This window comes from Panthera tigris, chromosome C1 (assembly GCF_018350195.1).
Source record: "Panthera tigris isolate Pti1 chromosome C1, P.tigris_Pti1_mat1.1, whole genome shotgun sequence".
Lineage (NCBI taxonomy): Eukaryota > Metazoa > Chordata > Mammalia > Carnivora > Felidae > Panthera > Panthera tigris.
The window spans coordinates 163,912,101-163,930,248 of record NC_056667.1 but is presented as its reverse complement, the minus strand read 5'-3'; the positions used below and the strand labels follow the sequence as shown (position 1 = coordinate 163,930,248).

At 40.4% G+C, this 18,148-nt stretch overlaps 1 protein-coding gene across 2 annotated transcripts in view; it reads left to right on the top strand.

Annotated features, from left to right (window-relative positions):
• The window catches only part of NFE2L2 (nuclear factor, erythroid 2 like 2), a 33,419-nt gene extending 19,871 nt beyond the window's left edge, over positions 1 to 13,548 (top strand). For both annotated transcript variants that reach the window (XM_042994762.1, XM_042994763.1), the window contains exons 2-5: positions 9,402 to 9,668; positions 10,210 to 10,299; positions 10,933 to 11,124; positions 11,825 to 13,548. In XM_042994762.1, the coding sequence (XP_042850696.1) occupies positions 9,402 to 9,668; positions 10,210 to 10,299; positions 10,933 to 11,124; positions 11,825 to 13,051 (1,776 nt within the window). In that variant the 3' untranslated portion in view covers positions 13,052 to 13,548. The remainder of the gene's footprint in view (positions 1 to 9,401; positions 9,669 to 10,209; positions 10,300 to 10,932; positions 11,125 to 11,824) is intronic.
• The last annotated feature ends 4,600 nt before the right edge of the window (positions 13,549 to 18,148 follow it).

Genomic DNA, 18,148 nt, shown 5'->3' with positions numbered 1-18,148 from the left:
GCTCTGTCTCTTAATGAATAAACGTTAAAAAAAAATGTAAAAATAAAAAGGAGGGGAGACCAAGAATGCATAAAGCGAGTGGCAATGTATTCATTGTTCTCTGTTCTCTCTATCTCCATAACCTCCTTTGCTTTCGAATGTTTCCTTAGATTAGACCTTTGGAAACCAGGCTTAACCCTTGTTTATTGAGTAGGACATTCATACAGTTGTGACCGCAGTGTGGTCTTTGTGCATTTAGTGACACTTGCCTTCGTGCTGCCTTGCTCCTATACACTTCTCATCATGTCGGAAATTAGATCAGAGACTATCTTATTTATCTTTGTGTCCCCAGCAACTAGCATGGTTCCTGGCACCTGAGAGGTGATCTGTACACATGTATTATTAGATGGGTAGATGGACTGATGATCTATTGGAGGGCAGTATGTACACGAATCTTGTTGATCTTGACTACCACTACCATTATTATAGCTACCACCACCCTTCGAGTAAAATGAGGTTTTAGCCTTTAGTGGCTTATTATTTCTAGAAATATTTCATACTCGCAAAAGAGTGCATGCTAAAAAAGCTTAAACAGACCCCGTAAGAATGTATTTTAACAGAATCTACAGTTTAAAAAAAGGCTAAGGGTTTTAGGCAATTTATATATAGTATATAATACATGTGTATCTAATATTCAACACCACCCCCACCACAGCATACAAGGTCTTTGGCTTGTGTAATAAACAGTATAAAGTACTTACTCAGCCTGAAAACCTGGGTGACTACCCTGATTCTTACTTTCTAAAGCTAACGGTACACAGTGAAATCTGAAAAGAAGCTTTAAGATTGAAATAAATAATTTCTTTTTAAAAACGCAGGACCCAAGGAGGGAAAAGTATCACACAGGGCATTTAGAAGTAGCGGAAGTGGCTGTAAAGAGCCCCACCAGTTGGGTCGTGGCAGTTGGGTCGTGCTGGATGGAGCACTGTTCTCCCTCACCGTGGCCTCCCCGTAGGAGGGAGGGCCATCAGGATGAGCAGGCGGGGCTGTTCGACCTCCAGGGGGATAGCTGAGCCGTGTAGGGAGACCACACCCAGTGAATTTCAGGGTACATTAGGTAAAGTCGGTTGAGGAGTTAGACCCAGTGCTCCAGAAGGTTCTCTCGTGCCGCGCCTCTGTGTGTGTGTGTGTGTGTGTGTGTGTGTGTGTGTTTTCCAGTAGAATCATTCTAATAGTGATGGAAGACGTACTCACAAAGTTCCTTTCATGTGTGGAGGACAGCATCCAGAACTGAATATATACATGCTTGTTAAAAAATGGGGAAGGGAGGGGCGCCTGGGTGGCGCAGTCGGTTAAGCGTCCGACTTCAGCCAGGTCACGATCTCGCGGTCCGTGAGTTCGAGCCCCGCGTCAGGCTCTGGGCTGATGGCTCGGAGCCTGGAGCCTGTTTCCGATTCTGTGTCTCCCTCTCTCTCTGCCCCTCCCCCGTTCATGCTCTGTCTCTCTCTGTCCCAAAAATAAATAAAAAACGTTGAAAAAAAAAAAATGGGGAAGGGATTAGAAAAATGTATTCTGAAGTTTGCTTACCAAACCAAGCCATTCTCTTGGCAAACTCCTCATAACCCTTATAGAAGCCCTTCCAGGCATGGCAGCATCATCTGCTCAAATACAGACCGCCAAAAAAAGAAGTCTTTTGGGGTCCAGGTGTGAAAGTTCTCATGGAAAAGCTGGAGCCAGTGCACTTTTTATAGCAGGTGGGATCACCTACCCTTATTGGAAATTAACTGCCCTTTCTGATTTCTTTTTGGCTAAACAGCTATATATCTCTTGAGAAAATCAGCAGTCCCAAGTTCCTATTCAGTTCACTTACCAGTTTTGCTTTATCTTTGCACAATTTTTGCAGCTTGCAGACAAGCATAATGGGTGAGAGTTCCAGTAAACTGGCTGGATTGTATTTCTTAGATTGAGTCATTGCTGAGAAACTTGCTTGTGAACAGGAAGCAGCCCATGAAAATGTCTGTACATAGTAACATGCCAGACTGAAGAAACTGGACTGTTCTCTAGTTGAAAGACAAAAGTGTGGAAGGATGGGTCCACTACTCGGGGAATAGCAAACTTGTGATCTCGGGTTTTAACTTGTTGAATAATTCATCTCTCGGTGTATGTTTGAAAATGTTTATTCTGTCAGAAATGGCTGGTTGTTAGAGATTGAGGAAATAATCCTTAGTAAGATTTCTCTAGAAGGAAAACTTGGACTATTGGTAACTATTACTACCTACTAGGATCTCTGCTGACACATAACTGCTTACTAGGCCAGTTATTTTTAAAAATGGAGTTGTAGTTACACAGAAATTAACTCAGTGACATTTACACTTGGCCTAGATGGCTTTATGACCCCTTCCATCTCTAACATTCTGTGATTTTATATATTTACACACACACACACACGCACGCTTTGTGATTCATTTTAATTACCTACTTCGTAATTATTATAGCAATATATTTAAAAGTTAGCACATCAACCCAGTAGAACTAAAAATACTTGACTGTGGGCAAACTAAAAAGAATAACCTGTCCTCTGTCTTCTCTAGAATGCTCACTGTAAAAACAATGGGCATTGTTTGTGTATCTTCCTGTAATGAAGCAGTGGGAGAGATGCAAAGAGAAGTAAATAGGCAGATAACTATTTATGAAATATAATCATCATCAGTGAGATGTATTTTAAAAATACACCTGCTCGGTGTCATTTTACTTTGTTTAGCAAGGATTGTGACTTGTGAACTAAGGAGTAACTTGTTATTTGATCAATTCTTCAAAATTCACATGCACTTGGTTGTTTTTGTAACCACTGGTTGCTTTCATTTGATATGATTCATGTTCCATCTGGTTTTGCTCAAAACTATTTGAGCAGCTTCAATGGAGAAAATATTAAACCAGATTTACTTTTTACGTGAATAATATAACCACCAGGGCATAATCAATCTAAAGACTGAAGTGTATGGGGAAAAAACTACCAAAAAAAAACCCCATAGACTCTGAATGTCAGTAATTAATATTTGAATGAAGTAATTAATATTTGAAAGAGATCGCAGGGGAATAAAATTTAAAAGACACTATTTTCATGCTGGAAGTACATGATTTTAAGGGGTAGCTTGACATCAATTTGCTCTTACACAGTTAAGTTGGAAATGAGGAGGGGCACGGAGGTGGCTCAGGTGGTTGAGCATCCGACACTTGATTTAGGCTCAGGTCTTGATCTCACCGTTCAGAGTTCAAGCCCCGAGTTGGGCTCTGCACTGACAGTGGGAGGCCTGCTTGGGATTCTCTCTCTGCCCCTCCCCCCTTGCACAGGCACGGGCTTTCTCTCTCTCTCTCAAAAAAAACTTAAAAAAATTTTTTTTTTAATTTGGAAATGAGCAGCTTTTATTTTCTACTTACATTTTTAGTAGTCTGTGCAGTTTTTTTTTAAGTTTATTGGTGAAATTTATTTTTATAAACAAACCTCCTACCACCTTCCCATCCTAAAGACAAAATAAAGGATGAGGGAGGGGAGGACACTGGGTTGGGAGGTGCAAGCCTCATTGATACGTGTGAATATATTATAGAAACCATCTTATTTTTCATTTCAAATACTTCCCCAAAGCCTCAGTTTACAGAATTACCTTAAGAGAAGATTATGCTATCTTGCCTTATCTTTTCTGATTTTTTGGATCATCTGAGCATGAAAAATGCTGGTTTGTTCAAGGTACAAAACCTTATTTTGAGAGCGAGAGCAGGGTAGGGGCAGAGAGAGGGAGAAAGAGAATTGTAAGCAGGCTCCAAGTTGTCAGTACAAAGCCTGATACAGAGCTCGAGCTCGTGAACCATGAGATCATGACCTGAGCCAAAATCAAAAGTCGGATGCTTAACCGACTGAGCCACCCAGGCACCCCTGAAGACATATTTAATGTGGGATTCAGTGTTCAAGGCCTCTCTTCTTTCTTTATCCTAGAACAAAGATACTTGTTTCTAAGTGGTATGAGTTAATAAACCAACTTCAGATTCCCCATAAAACATGTAATAGATTACACAGATGGCAAATGATGATATATACATTTTAAATATGAATATTTCCGTTGGACCAGATGGTGATTTAATGCGAATTGTCAAACATTTATGTTTCTTATTAAATTGTCATCTTTTGTGTAAGCCAAGCTAGCAGCATAATTTGCAACACACTCAGGAATCACTAAAGGACAACAACAAAAAAGTCAGATGCTAAGTGGCTCCATATGGCCTGTGAAGGCTCCCATCCAGCGCCTCAGTTGCTCTGGGAAGTTTTTCCCAGGTCTTCAGGAAAAATACCTGTTGGAATGCCGTGGAAACCATCCCCCTGCTTTCCTCTCCATCCCCAGACTCTACCGATCTGCCATTTTACCTGGTGGCCTGCCTTTTTGGGGGCCTGGAGAGGATAAGAAGCTCTTCTTTCTCAGGGCCTCAGGTTTATGTGCCAAAGAGCAGTTTTAGCTTTTCCTTAGGCATTTCCCTTCCCCGCTGTCCTGCGTCCTGTTCTTGTTTGTTATAGGCTCCACCCGGACTACTTCCTCTTAGACGGTTCACGAGCCTTGCAGAGGTGGGTCATTTGTGGAGTAAGTCATGTGCCTAGTCACAGGGTTCCTTGCAGGAAATGCTCACTGCCTGTGAGGGTAGCACAGAACAGTCCCAAGCCCGTGGGGTTCCCCAACAGCAAGTCTTAGGTGGACACATTTCTGCTGTTCTCATTTTCAGCATAAAGCTTTGTTTCATACACCATCAAATCTCTGCAGGTTTTTTTCTTCTGAAGTTGAAGTGAAAATTTGAGTAACAGAGTATAATATGTTAAGGCCATGACAAGAAACCCATTGTTGCTTTATTCAAAATTTGATCAGAACATTTGTTTTAAGGAATTCAGGGTAGTTAAAACTACCATTGCTTTTATTTTCAAGCATAAGTTTTCTTTTAGAGACTTCTCATAGCAACAGTAAATATTACATAAAATAAACTTTGGGGTGCCTGGGTGGCTCAGTCGGTTAAGAGTCCAACTTCGGCTCAGGTCATGATCTCACTGCTTGTGAGTTCAAGCCCCATGTCGGCCTCTGTACTGACAGCTCAGAGCCTGGAGCCTGCTTTGGATTTTGTGTGTCTGTCTCTCTCTGTCCCTCTCCCACTAGCACTCTGTCTCTCCCTTTCTCAAAAATAAACATTAAAAAAATAATAATAAAAATAAACTTTAAAAGGGGCGCCTGGGTGGCTCAGTCGGTTGAGTGTCCTCTTGATTTCAGCTCAGGTCATGATCCCAGGATCATGAGATAGAGCCCAGTGTCAGGCTCTGCACTGGGTGTGGAACCTGCTTAAGATTCTCTCTCCCTCTGCCCCTCACCTGATGTGCTCGCTCTCTCTCTCTCTCAAAAATATATATATACAATTTTAAAAATTCAAAAAATAATAAACTTTAAATACAGAGGAGGGGTGCCTGGGTGGCTCAGTCAGTTAAGTGTATCCAGTTCTTGATTTTGGCTCAGGTCACAATCTCATGGTTTGTGGGATTGAGCCCCATGCACTGACAGCTCAGAGCCTGCTTGAGATTCTCTCTCTCCCTCTTTCTCTGCCCCTCCTCTATGTGCATACATGCGTGCTCTCTCTCAAAATGAATAAACTTAAAAAAAATACAGAGGAAAACCTCCGGGAACACTTTGAAACCTGCTTTGTCCCCTGTGATCTCACTGAAGGCTGCCCGGCCTGCACTAAGAACAATTAGATGTTGTCACATGAAACATCTTTTGGTGGCATTACTGGTGGAGACAGTAAGCTAGAGCGGTAGGAGCTGCTCTGCCCCCTAGGGTCCAGCATTGTTTCAGATCAGAGAAGAATAGGATGCTCAAGAGCTGATCCAAACGATTCAGGTTTTATTTTTCCTGTTTGTGGATGAGGATCCATTAAGGTGCCCTTTTCTGATCCTGTTACGGGAAATTTTAAGAAATTGAATTAGTTTGGCTGTGCATTGAAGGGTAGTCATATCAGAAGTTGAATGGCTGTTGAATGGGTATATATGTGCTATCCATGCTTACATCAAAGTATAGGTTACTGTTTTTGTTTTCAACCCATGTTGCACAAGCCAGGGAGTCAATTTCAGACCCTCCCTGAGGAAGAACCGAGTAGCCTCCCTGCTGAATGTTTTTCAGGCTCCCACTACAGTTAGGTCCACAGCTTCTTTATTATCCATTGGGCTTGAGTTTGATCTTGCTTATATTACAGCAGGTATTAGAACCATCACTGTCAACATGCATAGCAACATTTGCATATACTTTACATATAGAGAGGTTTCTTTCACATCTCACTTGATCAGCCAACATCTGTATGGCAGGAGTAGGACAGAACAGTTATATACTAAATTTTTTTTTTTTTTTAATTTTTTTTTTTTTTCAACGTTTTTTATTTATTTTTGGGACAGAGAGAGACAGAGTATGAACGGGGGAGGGGCAGAGAGAGAGGGAGACACAGAATCGGAAACAGGCTCCAGGCTCCGAGCCATCAGCCCAGAGCCTGACGCGGGGCTCGAACTCACGGACCGCGAGATCGTGACCTGGCTGAAGTCGGACGCTTAACCGACTGCGCCACCCAGGCGCCCCAGTTATATACTAAATTTATAGCTAAACCATCTGAACCCACTCAAGCATCTCATCTGGTGGGGAGGGAAGGGGGAGAAAGGAAAGAATAGACTTGTATCAACTTTTGGTGTACTTGCCTCTGTTAATTTTAGAGTAAATTACATTAGACATTTTCTTTCAGCCCATAGGGCTGGGTTCTGGGGATCCTCTGGAATAGTCTGATTTGTGAGCAGGTGTTGGCAACATGAACTGCTTCAGCGTTCTTTCAGTTCTTTTATGAAAAAGTCAAAGCTGGATGTTGGTTTTTATCCTGAGATCTCTTAACAAGGAGAAGGCCCCGCCTAGGCATTCTGGGGAAATTAAGGAAGGGATGTGTCAGAGTGGCCCCTAGGTGCAGGGGCAAGTGTTTGGGTTTCTCTTTGATTCATCTTCTGAAGAGCTCAGCACACTGTCCACATCAGTTTTTTTGGGGGGTGGGGGGGGGGCGGTAGGAACAGGTACTGCCGGTCTTATAGAGAGAAACTGGAGTTCAACTGAGACTGTGTGATCATGCATGCCTTTAAATCCTAGTGCTAGCATTTAGTGGGTGTGAATATACCGAATACCTCCTTAGTACCTGGCTCCTTTAACTCCAGCTTGGAGAAAGCCTAGATAGGATACCCCACTGTTCTAAATTCACTAAGAAGATATGGCCCAATCTAATTAGAATTTTAAAGTAGGTTTCTCTAATACCTTGGACCTTTCTCATTCAACACCTTTGGATAAACATGTCCATTAGCATGGAAACACATCATTTTTAAAATGGAAATTATTTTCATGTTTTGTGTTAGTGGGGAGTTCCCTGTGGAGATAGCCATGTATGAATAAATGCTCTGTGGTTGCTATTCTGTGTCATGGCCAGGAAAGCGAATGAGGTGATGTGCTCAGTCCAGCCTTCTGTAACCTGGCCACTTTTTCACATCCCCAAGATGTTAAAGCAGAGTATATATACGACAATGGATTTTATATCCTGCCCGGTTTGGGAACCACTGGCCAATGATCAGATTTTATTTTTTTTTAGTGTAGCTTGTGGTTAAAAAAGCATGAGTCCAGGATTGAGACTACCCAGGACATATCCCTGTATACTTCCTAGAAGTATCCCTTCTTTCTAAACCTCAGTATTTTTATCTGTAAAAAATAGGATGTATGTTATCTTCTTATGGTTGTTTGCAGATTAATTTGTACATATATAAAGTACTTTTAACAATGCTTGGCATGTAGAAAGCCTTTAATAAACGTTGGCTTAAAAAGATACACGTTAGCCAGTTCTAAAGAGCTACAGACGGTGTTATAATTATACCTACTCTGTTTGCTGTAGACTCTTTAACACTGCTCAAGGCTAGAATACTGATAAACCCCATGGTCAGGAAGGGTTTCACAGCATTTAAGATTCTACCACCAGGGCTCGAATGCCATAGCCTCTGCTGTCCATGTAGCTGTGCTGTCTTTAGGCTGGGTGGCCTGCCCCCTCCTTTGTTGGGTAAAAATAGCCTGACTGCTCAGTGAAGCAACAGCCATGTTATTTTTGTCCTTGGAGGCAGAAAGTAGAGTCTAGACGCACTGGGCAACCCTGTGCTGCCAGCCATCATCAGAACCAAAATACATGTGATGTTTGTGCATAGTGTCTACTGGCTTTCAGGCCCCAATTGCCTTCCCCCATGTCTTGATTTTTCCAGTCTCAATCTCATTTTCTTATTTTCAGTATAGATGATTTCTTAAATGGAAAGTGATTTAAATTTCCTACCTGTGAAGACTTTTCCAAAAACTAAAGTTCTAAGTCAAAAAATTGCTTTTGACATAGTTGTGGTTAGGAAAATCTGGACATGGTACCTAGGCCTAGTTTTGTTATAGAGATCAAAATAACCATTCCTTCATTCATTGTAAGATCTCCCCATGTCTTAAACTTTCAGTACCTTCCATCCTTCTATGGAACCATGTTTTTTTTTTTTTTTCTCCTGTGTGTGTGTGTGTGTGTGTGTGTGTGTGTGTGTGTGTGTTTAAGAGGGTTATCTGTGATTTCTCAGAAGTGAAACTAGTGGTTACTACCCCTTTTCCAGGGCCAGCCTCTTGCTTCACCCATGGGTCACAAGATTACCATTAGCTAGGACTTTTCTTTACCAGTTTGTTCATACCTCAGGAGCTAAAACTCAAATCAAGAGGAAATTATTTTAATAAGTGAGCCACAGGGATTAGAGTAGCAAGAAATGATGGGGGAAAGTAATCCAATGTAGGAAATACCAAAAGATTGGTGATATTTCACAACTGCTAGATTGACATTTAACCAGGGTTTTTCCCCTTTTCTCTGTAAACTGTGTATTTGCTGAGGTTTAGAAAAAATTCTACATATTTGATCATGTTTTCCATGTCTCATAATACCAGTGGCTTGGAGTGTTTGCTCCAATTTCTATATTCCACTAAACAAGTGTGAGATTTCTTTTAATTCAAGAGCTGTAGTGTGCAACATGTTACTTTGCTCTTTAGTGACCTCTACTATCACCCAGTCGTTAATAATCCAAGTAATAAGTGATTAGAATGGATGCCTGTGTTTTTAGGTTGTTTTTTCTTTTAATGAATAGATTCATTGAATGGAATTAACTGTGCCCTTCCAGAACATTGGATCTGTGTTCCCATTCAGATTGTTTCTAATTTCCCTATCCCGCAACATCAATAATGGCATAATATAAATTTTAGGATCTCTGCCATTTTAAAAACCATCTTAACCATGGTCTCTCTTTCCTTTTTTTTTTTTTAACATAGGACATGGATTTGATTGACATACTTTGGAGGCAAGATATAGATCTCGGGGTAAGTCGAGAGGTATTTGACTTCAGTCAACGACGGAAGGAACATGAGCTGGAAAAACAGAAAAAACTTGAAAAGGAAAGACAAGAACAACTCCAAAAGGAGCAAGAGAAAGCCTTCTTTGCTCAGTTACAACTAGATGAAGAGACAGGTGAATTCCTCCCAATTCAGCCTGCCCAACACATCCCATCAGAAACCAGTGGATCTGCCAACTACTCCCAGGTATAGAATTCTCAGTTCTTGGGAAGGTGTGTGGCAGGGTTTAAGGAACCGATACTGACCGGTGAGTTTAAAATATCTGCATTGGAGTTCCAGATTTGCCTTTTTACTGTCTTCATGACCATATCAAGTCAACTTCCCAGCCCCAGCTTCCTGAGTTCAAAACCTGACTTTCCTCACAGAGTCGTTGTAAGGATTGAGAGGACATAAATTACATGAAAGTGCTTTGGAAGCTGTGGAAACGTCCTGTAAGGATCGAGCGAGCAGCAGCAGTAGTCATAGTAGAAACTGTAGTACAAGAGTACTAGCGTTTTATTTCCAGATGGGCAGTTGAAGCTCAGAGATTCAGTAACTTGCCCAGAGCACACAAGAAATCAGGGAAGCCAAGATTTGAACCCAGATGGTCTGGTCTGTTTGATTCTGTGTGCTATACTACACTAAACTGATTTCAGGAGAAGAGAAACGTTTGAGTAACCAAACGTTGTAATCATTGTAGGACACTGAACAATATTTCTCTTCTTCTATGTCTTTCCTTTTTATCCAGGTTGCCCACATTCCCAAACCAGATGCTCTGTACTTCGATGACTGCATGCAGCTTTTGGCAGAGACATTCCCATTTGTAGATGACAATGAGGTACAACATTTGGTTAACAGCAAAACTCCCCAACTATATATATCTCATACATCCTATGAGTGTGCCTTCATTAAAGAAGTATTTTAGGGGGAAATTTTGTCAAAGAAATCTTAGCCTATAGATAACGTTACAATTCAAAAAAAAAAAAAAAAAAAGAAAAGGTCCCTACACCATGCAAGACCAAATCCTCTTATCCTTGCATAGCCAGAAGCATGGATCTGCATAACCATGAAAACAGGTAACTCATTTGATACATACAGGTACTTAGAAATAAATTTGGGTGAGTAAAAAGCAAGCTGGGTAACAAACCAAGACTTGCTCAGTTAACAATTCGTTTGTGTTTGAAGCACTATACTAGCTATTATACTGGGAGATGCAAATTAAATCCAAAAGCGTATCACTTTCCTTGAAATTTACCTTCAAATGCATAGGCTAAAACAAGCCAGTAAATGAATAAATGTGGAGTTATTTTGTCGGGGGGGGGGGGGGAAGATTTGTTTCATTATATAGAAATAGGGGCCACAGAACTGTTGGCTAATTCCAGTTTAAAGTGTTGTGATGGTGCCCCGGCATGTGCTTCTTTCTCCACTGTTGCTGGCAGACTCACACAGATAAATGCTTTATCAATTTTAGGTTTCTTCAGCTGCGTTTCAGTCACTTGTTCCTGATATTCCCAGCCAAATCGAGAACCCCGTCTTCATTGCTCCTAATCAGGCTCAGTCACCTCAGACTCTTGTCACTCAGTCAGTCATTGCTGATTTAGACAATATGCAGCAGGACTTTGAGCAAGTTTGGGAGGAGCTACTGTCCATTCCAGAATTACAGGTAACTAAGATCTAATAACAGTAAGTGCCAAAAACACTTTCATATTCAGTGCCTTTAAATTATTTATTCCACTTACTCTTTATATGCCACCTACTTCTAGGAAGGATTGGAGGGTGCTTTTAAATTAGTCACGAGAGGGGCGCCTGGCTGGTTCAGTCAGAAGAGCATGTGACTCTTGACCTCAGGGTCGTGAGTTCAAGCCCCACATTGGATGTAGACATTACTTAAGTAAATGAAATTAGTCATGAGAGCTGCCCATGCTCACTTAAGTATGCTTTTGTTAATTAAATGGACCTGGATGTCTTGAGGAAAGATCAAGTTGTAAACCTGAAGTCTGATCTAAGAACTGTGAAAATAATACATATGCTTAGACATAAATATTTGTTAGAAATAGGAATTACCTGAATTATAGAAGACCTTGGGAAGAATGAGGGTGGGGAGAGAGTTTACCATCAAATATAGATTATCAGCTATTAAAAACATTTGCATTCAGGGGCACCTGGCTGGCTCAGTCTGTGGAGCTGGAGTGTGTGACTCTTGACCTCAGGGTTTTGAGTCCAAGCCCCACATTGGGTGTAGAGATCACTTAAAAATAAAATCTTTCAAAATAAGTAAAAATATGTGCCATCAGATACAGATTATCAGCTATTAAAAATACTTAACTTGACTTACATTTGGTAAAAATTTCTTTTCTGTGCAGTGTCTTAATATTCAAAATGACAAGTTGGTTGAGACTAGCACGGTCCCAAGTCCAGAAACCAAAATGACAGAAATTGACAACAATTATCATTTCTACTCATCGATGCCCTCACTGGAAAAGGAAGTAGGTAACTGCAGTCCACATTTTCTCAGTGCTTTTGAGGATTCCTTCAGCAGCATCCTCTCCACAGAAGATTCCAGCCAGTTGACCGTGAACTCATTAAATTCAGATGCCACAATAAACACTGATTTTGGTGATGAATTTTATTCTGCTTTCATAGCAGAACCCAGTAGCAGCAATAGCATGCCCTCCTCGGCTACTTTAAGCCAGTCACTCTCTGAACTTCTTAATGGGCCCATTGATGTTTCTGATCTATCACTTTGTAAAGCCTTCAACCAAAACCACCCTGAAAGCACAGAATTCAATGACTCTGACTCTGGCATTTCGCTGAACACGAGTCCTGGCCTGGCATCACCAGAACACTCAGTGGAGTCTTCTGTCTATGGAGACACACCGCTTGGCTTCAGTGATTCTGAAATGGAAGAGATAGATAGTGCCCCTGGGAGTGTCAAACAGAATGGTCCTAAAACACAACCCGTACAGTCTTCTGGAGATACAGTCCGACCTCTGTCACCATCCCCAGGGCACAGTGCTCCAGTGCGTGATGCCCAGTGTGAAAACACGCCCAAGAAAGAATTGCCTGTAAGTCCCGGTCATCGAAAAACCCCATTCACAAAAGACAAACATTCAAGCCGCTTGGAGGCTCATCTCACAAGAGATGAGTTAAGGGCCAAAGCTCTCCACATCCCATTCCCTGTTGAAAAGATCATTAACCTCCCTGTTGATGACTTCAATGAGATGATGTCCAAGGAACAATTCAACGAAGCTCAACTGGCATTAATTCGAGATATACGCAGGCGGGGTAAGAATAAAGTGGCTGCTCAGAACTGCAGAAAAAGAAAACTGGAAAATATAGTGGAACTGGAACAAGATTTGGATCATTTGAAAGATGAAAAAGAAAAATTGCTCAGAGAAAAGGGCGAGAATGACAAAAGCCTGCATCTACTGAAAAAACAGCTTAGCACCCTGTATCTTGAAGTCTTCAGCATGTTACGTGATGAAGATGGAAAACCTTACTCTCCTAGTGAATACTCCCTGCAGCAAACAAGAGATGGCAATGTGTTCCTTGTGCCCAAGAGTAAGAAGCCAGATGTGAAGAAAAACTAGATTTGGAAGGATCTGACCTTTTCTGAGCTAGTGGGTTTTTTTTTTTTTTTTTGTACTGTTATACTAAAAGCTCCTACTGTGATGTGAAATGCAAAAACATACTTTATAAGTAATTCTATGCAAAATTATAGTAAAAACCTAGTATAGGAAATAATATAAACTTTAAAAAAGCATTAAAGTAAGTCATCAGTATGCTGAATCAGTAGTTTCACTTTAACTGCGAACTTAATTTCTTAGAACACCATTTGGGCTAGTTCCTGTATAAGTGTAAATACTACAAAAACTTATTTATACTGTTCTTATCTCATTTGTTACATTCATAGATTTATATGATACATCTGGCTAAAAGCAAATTGCAAAACTAACCACTATGTACTTTTTTATAAATACTGTATGAACAAAAAAAGGCATTTTTTTTATATTAAATTGTTTAGCTATGGCAAAAACCAATTTAGTTGAAAAGCTGGTACTAATAAAGGAGTATTATGACTGTTAAATTATCTTTGGAATTCATTTGCGTTTATTCACAGTATTTTCCATAACACACTTAACATATTTAGAAACATTCTTAACATTCAGAACATTTCCATTCATTATAAATATGAAAAGCATTTTATACTGAACTTCTGGTCCCAGAGACCTAAAGAAAGTATATCCAGAAGATGTTTTATCTCTTCAATAGCAAACACAGCTCAACCAAGGAAAATATGTGGACATGGAAACATTCAGTTTACTTACATCAATACATGTATGCCTACCATGTACTAGGTATTTTTTGAAGAACAGGACATGAAAATCCCAGTACTCCCGGAACTGAAGGAAGACAGCAAACCCACACACACCGGGATTGGGAAGACCAGTAGAAAGGAAACATTGCAATTTAAACTAGGGTTGCAGGGACTCCTGGGTGGCTCAGTTAAGCGTCCAACTCTTGATTTCAGCTCGGCTCATGATGTTGCAGTTCAGGAGTTCAAGCCCCTCTTTGGGCTCTGTGCTGACAGTGCAGAGCCTGCTTGGGATTCTCTTTCTCTGCCCCTCCCTCTCAAAATAAGTTTAAAAAAAAAATAGGGTTGCAAACAGTAAAAGCCTATTGAGATGGCAAGGTTTGAAGGTGACCCATTCTATTAACTAAAGAGTATAACAGCCATGATACAGGATGTTCAAAGGCTCTGAACTCTAGAAACAAGGACTATACGGCTGACCAGCATTCACTTTCAAATGTCCCCTCTGTAAAGAGAGCTTCCTTATATTCTTGCTTTCTCATCTTATATTCTAATAGACTTTTGACTGCTGCTCAAAAAAAGTATACAGCTGAAAATGGAGGGAGAAGCAAAGCAGGTAGAAGTGGAATACGGCATAGAACCTTGTTACACCTTCATGAGGACTTTGGCTTTTCCCTAGGAAAGTGGGGAACCATAGGTGTTAAGGAGTAACATCTGATTTTTAAGTTTCCTTAGCCTGTGTATCGAAGATAGTCTAGAAGGTTAAGGTGGGAGCAGGAAGACCACTGGGAAAGTTCTGAAATAGATGGGATAGTGTTTTGGTCTAGGGTGGGGATAGTAGGAACAGTGAGAAGGCACTGGATTCTGCAGGTTTCAAAGGTAGAACTAAAAGAACTTTCTGATAGATGTTGGGTGAAGATGGGAGTCAAGGACTTGTAATATCTTTAAGAACTGAGGGGCATCTGGGTGGCTCAGTCAAGCATCTCTTGATTTTTGGCTCAGGTCATGATTTCATGGCTCACGAGTTCAAGCCCACTGTCGCACTCTCCTGGCAGTATGGAACTTGCTTGGTCCCTCTCCTCTGTCCACTCATGCTCTCAAAAGCAAGCTTAAAAAAAAAAAAGTGGGGTAATGGGAGATTCATCTTGAGGATTAAAACACATTTAGAATAAGTACTACAATGCAGAGGCCCACAGGCCCTAGAGGCGCTGGGCTTTCTGCTGCCATTTTGCTAAATGACCTCCAATAACTGAAGACACTCAGGCTCATTTCCTCATCTGTAGAGGAAGTATTGAGTTACTATGCAAAAAGTGTTGTGCCTAGCTCACTAAGCACTCAACAAGCATATTTTCCATTTTCCTTAGCCTTGTATTGGGATGCCTTTTAGTTGCTAGTGAAAGAAACTAAAGTGAAATTAGCCAGTAAGAAAACCTGGCCTGAATGACAAAGCTCAGCTTGGGGTTGAACACGACTTCAGAGACTAGTGAATGTAGCAGGCATTCAGATTCTGCTGCTGGCCTCTCTGGCACAGTCAAGAATGTCTTCTGTAACTGGTGGTGATGAGACATTTTTCCAACCTCAAGACAAAAGACTGAAGTGCTCCACCCTTAGGCATTATGGGGGTATGTGGCATGAATCCATTACCTGCAGCCCCACCTGAACACCTGGGATTGGCGCACCTACAAGGGGTGAGAAGCACTGCTGGGCAGACTGGAACAGACTTCTAGCCTGATAACAGTTGAGTTCACTGTGGTGACTTTTTTTTTTTTTTACAGGATCTGAAAAAATAACTTGTAAGTACAAAACATTCTCTCTAGTTCTCTGAAAACAATAAATAGGCATCTGAGTGACTCAGGTTAAGTGTCCAACTCAGGTCATGATCTCAGTTGTGATACACTCCTCCTGCCCAAGTCAGGCTCTGCTGAGTGGAGCCTGCTTTGGATTCTCTGCCCCTCCCCCACTCTCTTGCAATTTTTAAAAATACGGCATTGTGCAAAACTTAATGTTTAAATATAACAAAACCTACTTATGACAAAAAATAAAGCCAAGTTTTCATCTTTTGATCTAGACTTGAGTTTGAGCTTTATACTGTCCTCAGTTTAATTTTGGCTATCCAATTATTCAAACACTAAACCCAAGTTCCTAGTTTTAAAATGTGTACCTATGCAGGATACCTGGGTGGCTCAATTAAGCATCCAAATTTCAGCTTATATCATGATCTCAAGGTTTGTGGGTTCAGGCCCCACATCAGGCTGTTGCTGATAGGGAGCCTAAAACCTGCTTCAGATCTTCTAGCTCCCTCTTAGCCCCTCGCCCCGCTCCCACTCTGAAAACTGAACCTTAAACATTTTTTCAAAAAAAAAAGTGTATCTATGCCTTTTACATTGATTTATAGCAAGCATTCTTAGGAATCTTAACTGAACGGTACTGCATTTATTACGTAAAGAAACATTTTCTTGCTGAGATTTCTCAAGCCCATGTTTAGGGAAGGAGTGGCTACTCACATTAACTTACACTTACCCTACCCATACTTGTTTTTAAGCCTCAGAACATACACAAAGTAATTGCCATTCCTATTTTACAGACACTTATCAGGAACAGGTTGTTTTCAGTTGCTTTTTATATTTTTTGAGAACTGGAAAAATTTCTTTAAAATAGTTTTGTTTTTTTGTTAAGGTTTAGAGGCAGAAACAGCGATGAGTGGGAAAGGGGCATAGAGAGGGAGGAGGGAGACTGAATCCCAAGCACGCTCTGCACTGTCAGGATGGACCCTGATGCAGGGCTCGAACTCACGAAATGGAGTCATGACCGGAGCCAAAACCAAGAGTTGGACACTTAACCGACTGAGCCACCCAAGGCACCACACCCCAAGAGAACTGAGAAATATTTAAAGGCCACAAAAACTGTGTGGAGAGAAAAACTTGTAAGACATTGGCATAATTAACTTTATTGTAACCGTTAAAATATTAAGTATTCTTCAGGATAGTAAGAAAGCACCCATAATTACCCCAAATATCTTTAGAGACCGTGGACCAGATGCTAGCTTAAGTTCTTTAAACCCAACATCAGATTCAACCTCCAGACTCAATGAGAAAGAGGGTGGGTATCATCTCCGCTTTACACAAGTTATTAGGTAAAAACAGCTCCTAATCTGGATAGAATTTAAGTTTGAGTTTTCATGGAGAAAGTTACTTCTTTTCACTAACAGTTAATGAATTTAGTATTTCCTTCAACACTACAGACGACAATCCACAATACCATTAACAGTAAACTGTCAGTTAAACATTATCAGGTTACTGTTATTTCTAAATGCCATTCATACATAACTTCAAAGTCAGAAGTCAGACCCTCCTAGCCTCATTTGATACTTAAAGCATGTATTATTAAATAAAACTTTGATTACTATTTTCAATGTAATGTTTAACTCTACGTACTTAGTGTATATGAAACCAAGATTCCTAGGGTCTGTGTTGACATCAAACTGCCAATGGGTAGCATGCATAAAGAAACCCCAAGTAACTTTCCCAAGCTCACAAAACAGCTTAAGTTCTGTATTTAAATATTGTACTGACTTAAACTTGATATAAACAGAAATCTAATTGCATTATTCTAATACCTATTAAAGAGGAGACAAAAGATTAAATCCAAATAGACCACCTATCAGAGTTCTTTTCAATAAGTACCTATAGTTTACTCAACATTTCTATCAACAATGTAAGGACTAACAGTGTATTTTAAAGTGAAGATTACCTGTATTTTAACTTCCAAACTAGTTAACATTTGATAGAATTCATCTTTTGTCATTATAGGCCCTTTTAACATATTATGGCTATATACATGGATATGGTAAAACCTAACCATTTCCTATTTCCAAGTATTTTAAAGCTGCCAATACCGTTGTATTTAACACTTACCAATAAATCTTAGAAGTTGAGTATCCTGGGCAAATTCCTATTTCCTAGCTTTCAGCATAGTACCCACTTAACCTCTAGAATGCAGTTCAATGCACCCTTGCCATTACCAGTCTTTATATAAAGTGTTCTACTGGAATTATAAGGTACTTACTGCTGCAGAGTAAGACCACTGCACATACCACGAAACCAGTGTTGAAACCAAACCCAAGCAAAATGCGTTGCAATCCTAACAGCTAGAATTCCTTACATGGCTACAACTCCTATTCAACATGTTCTTAATAGCTACTAATGCTAAGAATGCAAATATTTGTGCTACAAAGTTTCCCTAAAAGTCACAATTCTTAAAACTCTACCCAACAAAGTTCTTGCTTTTACAGAGGACTATTACCACCTTTATTTGGATAAAAATGCAGTATTTCAGTCTGGCTGAATTTCGTTTTCTCCCAGTCCACCCTCACACC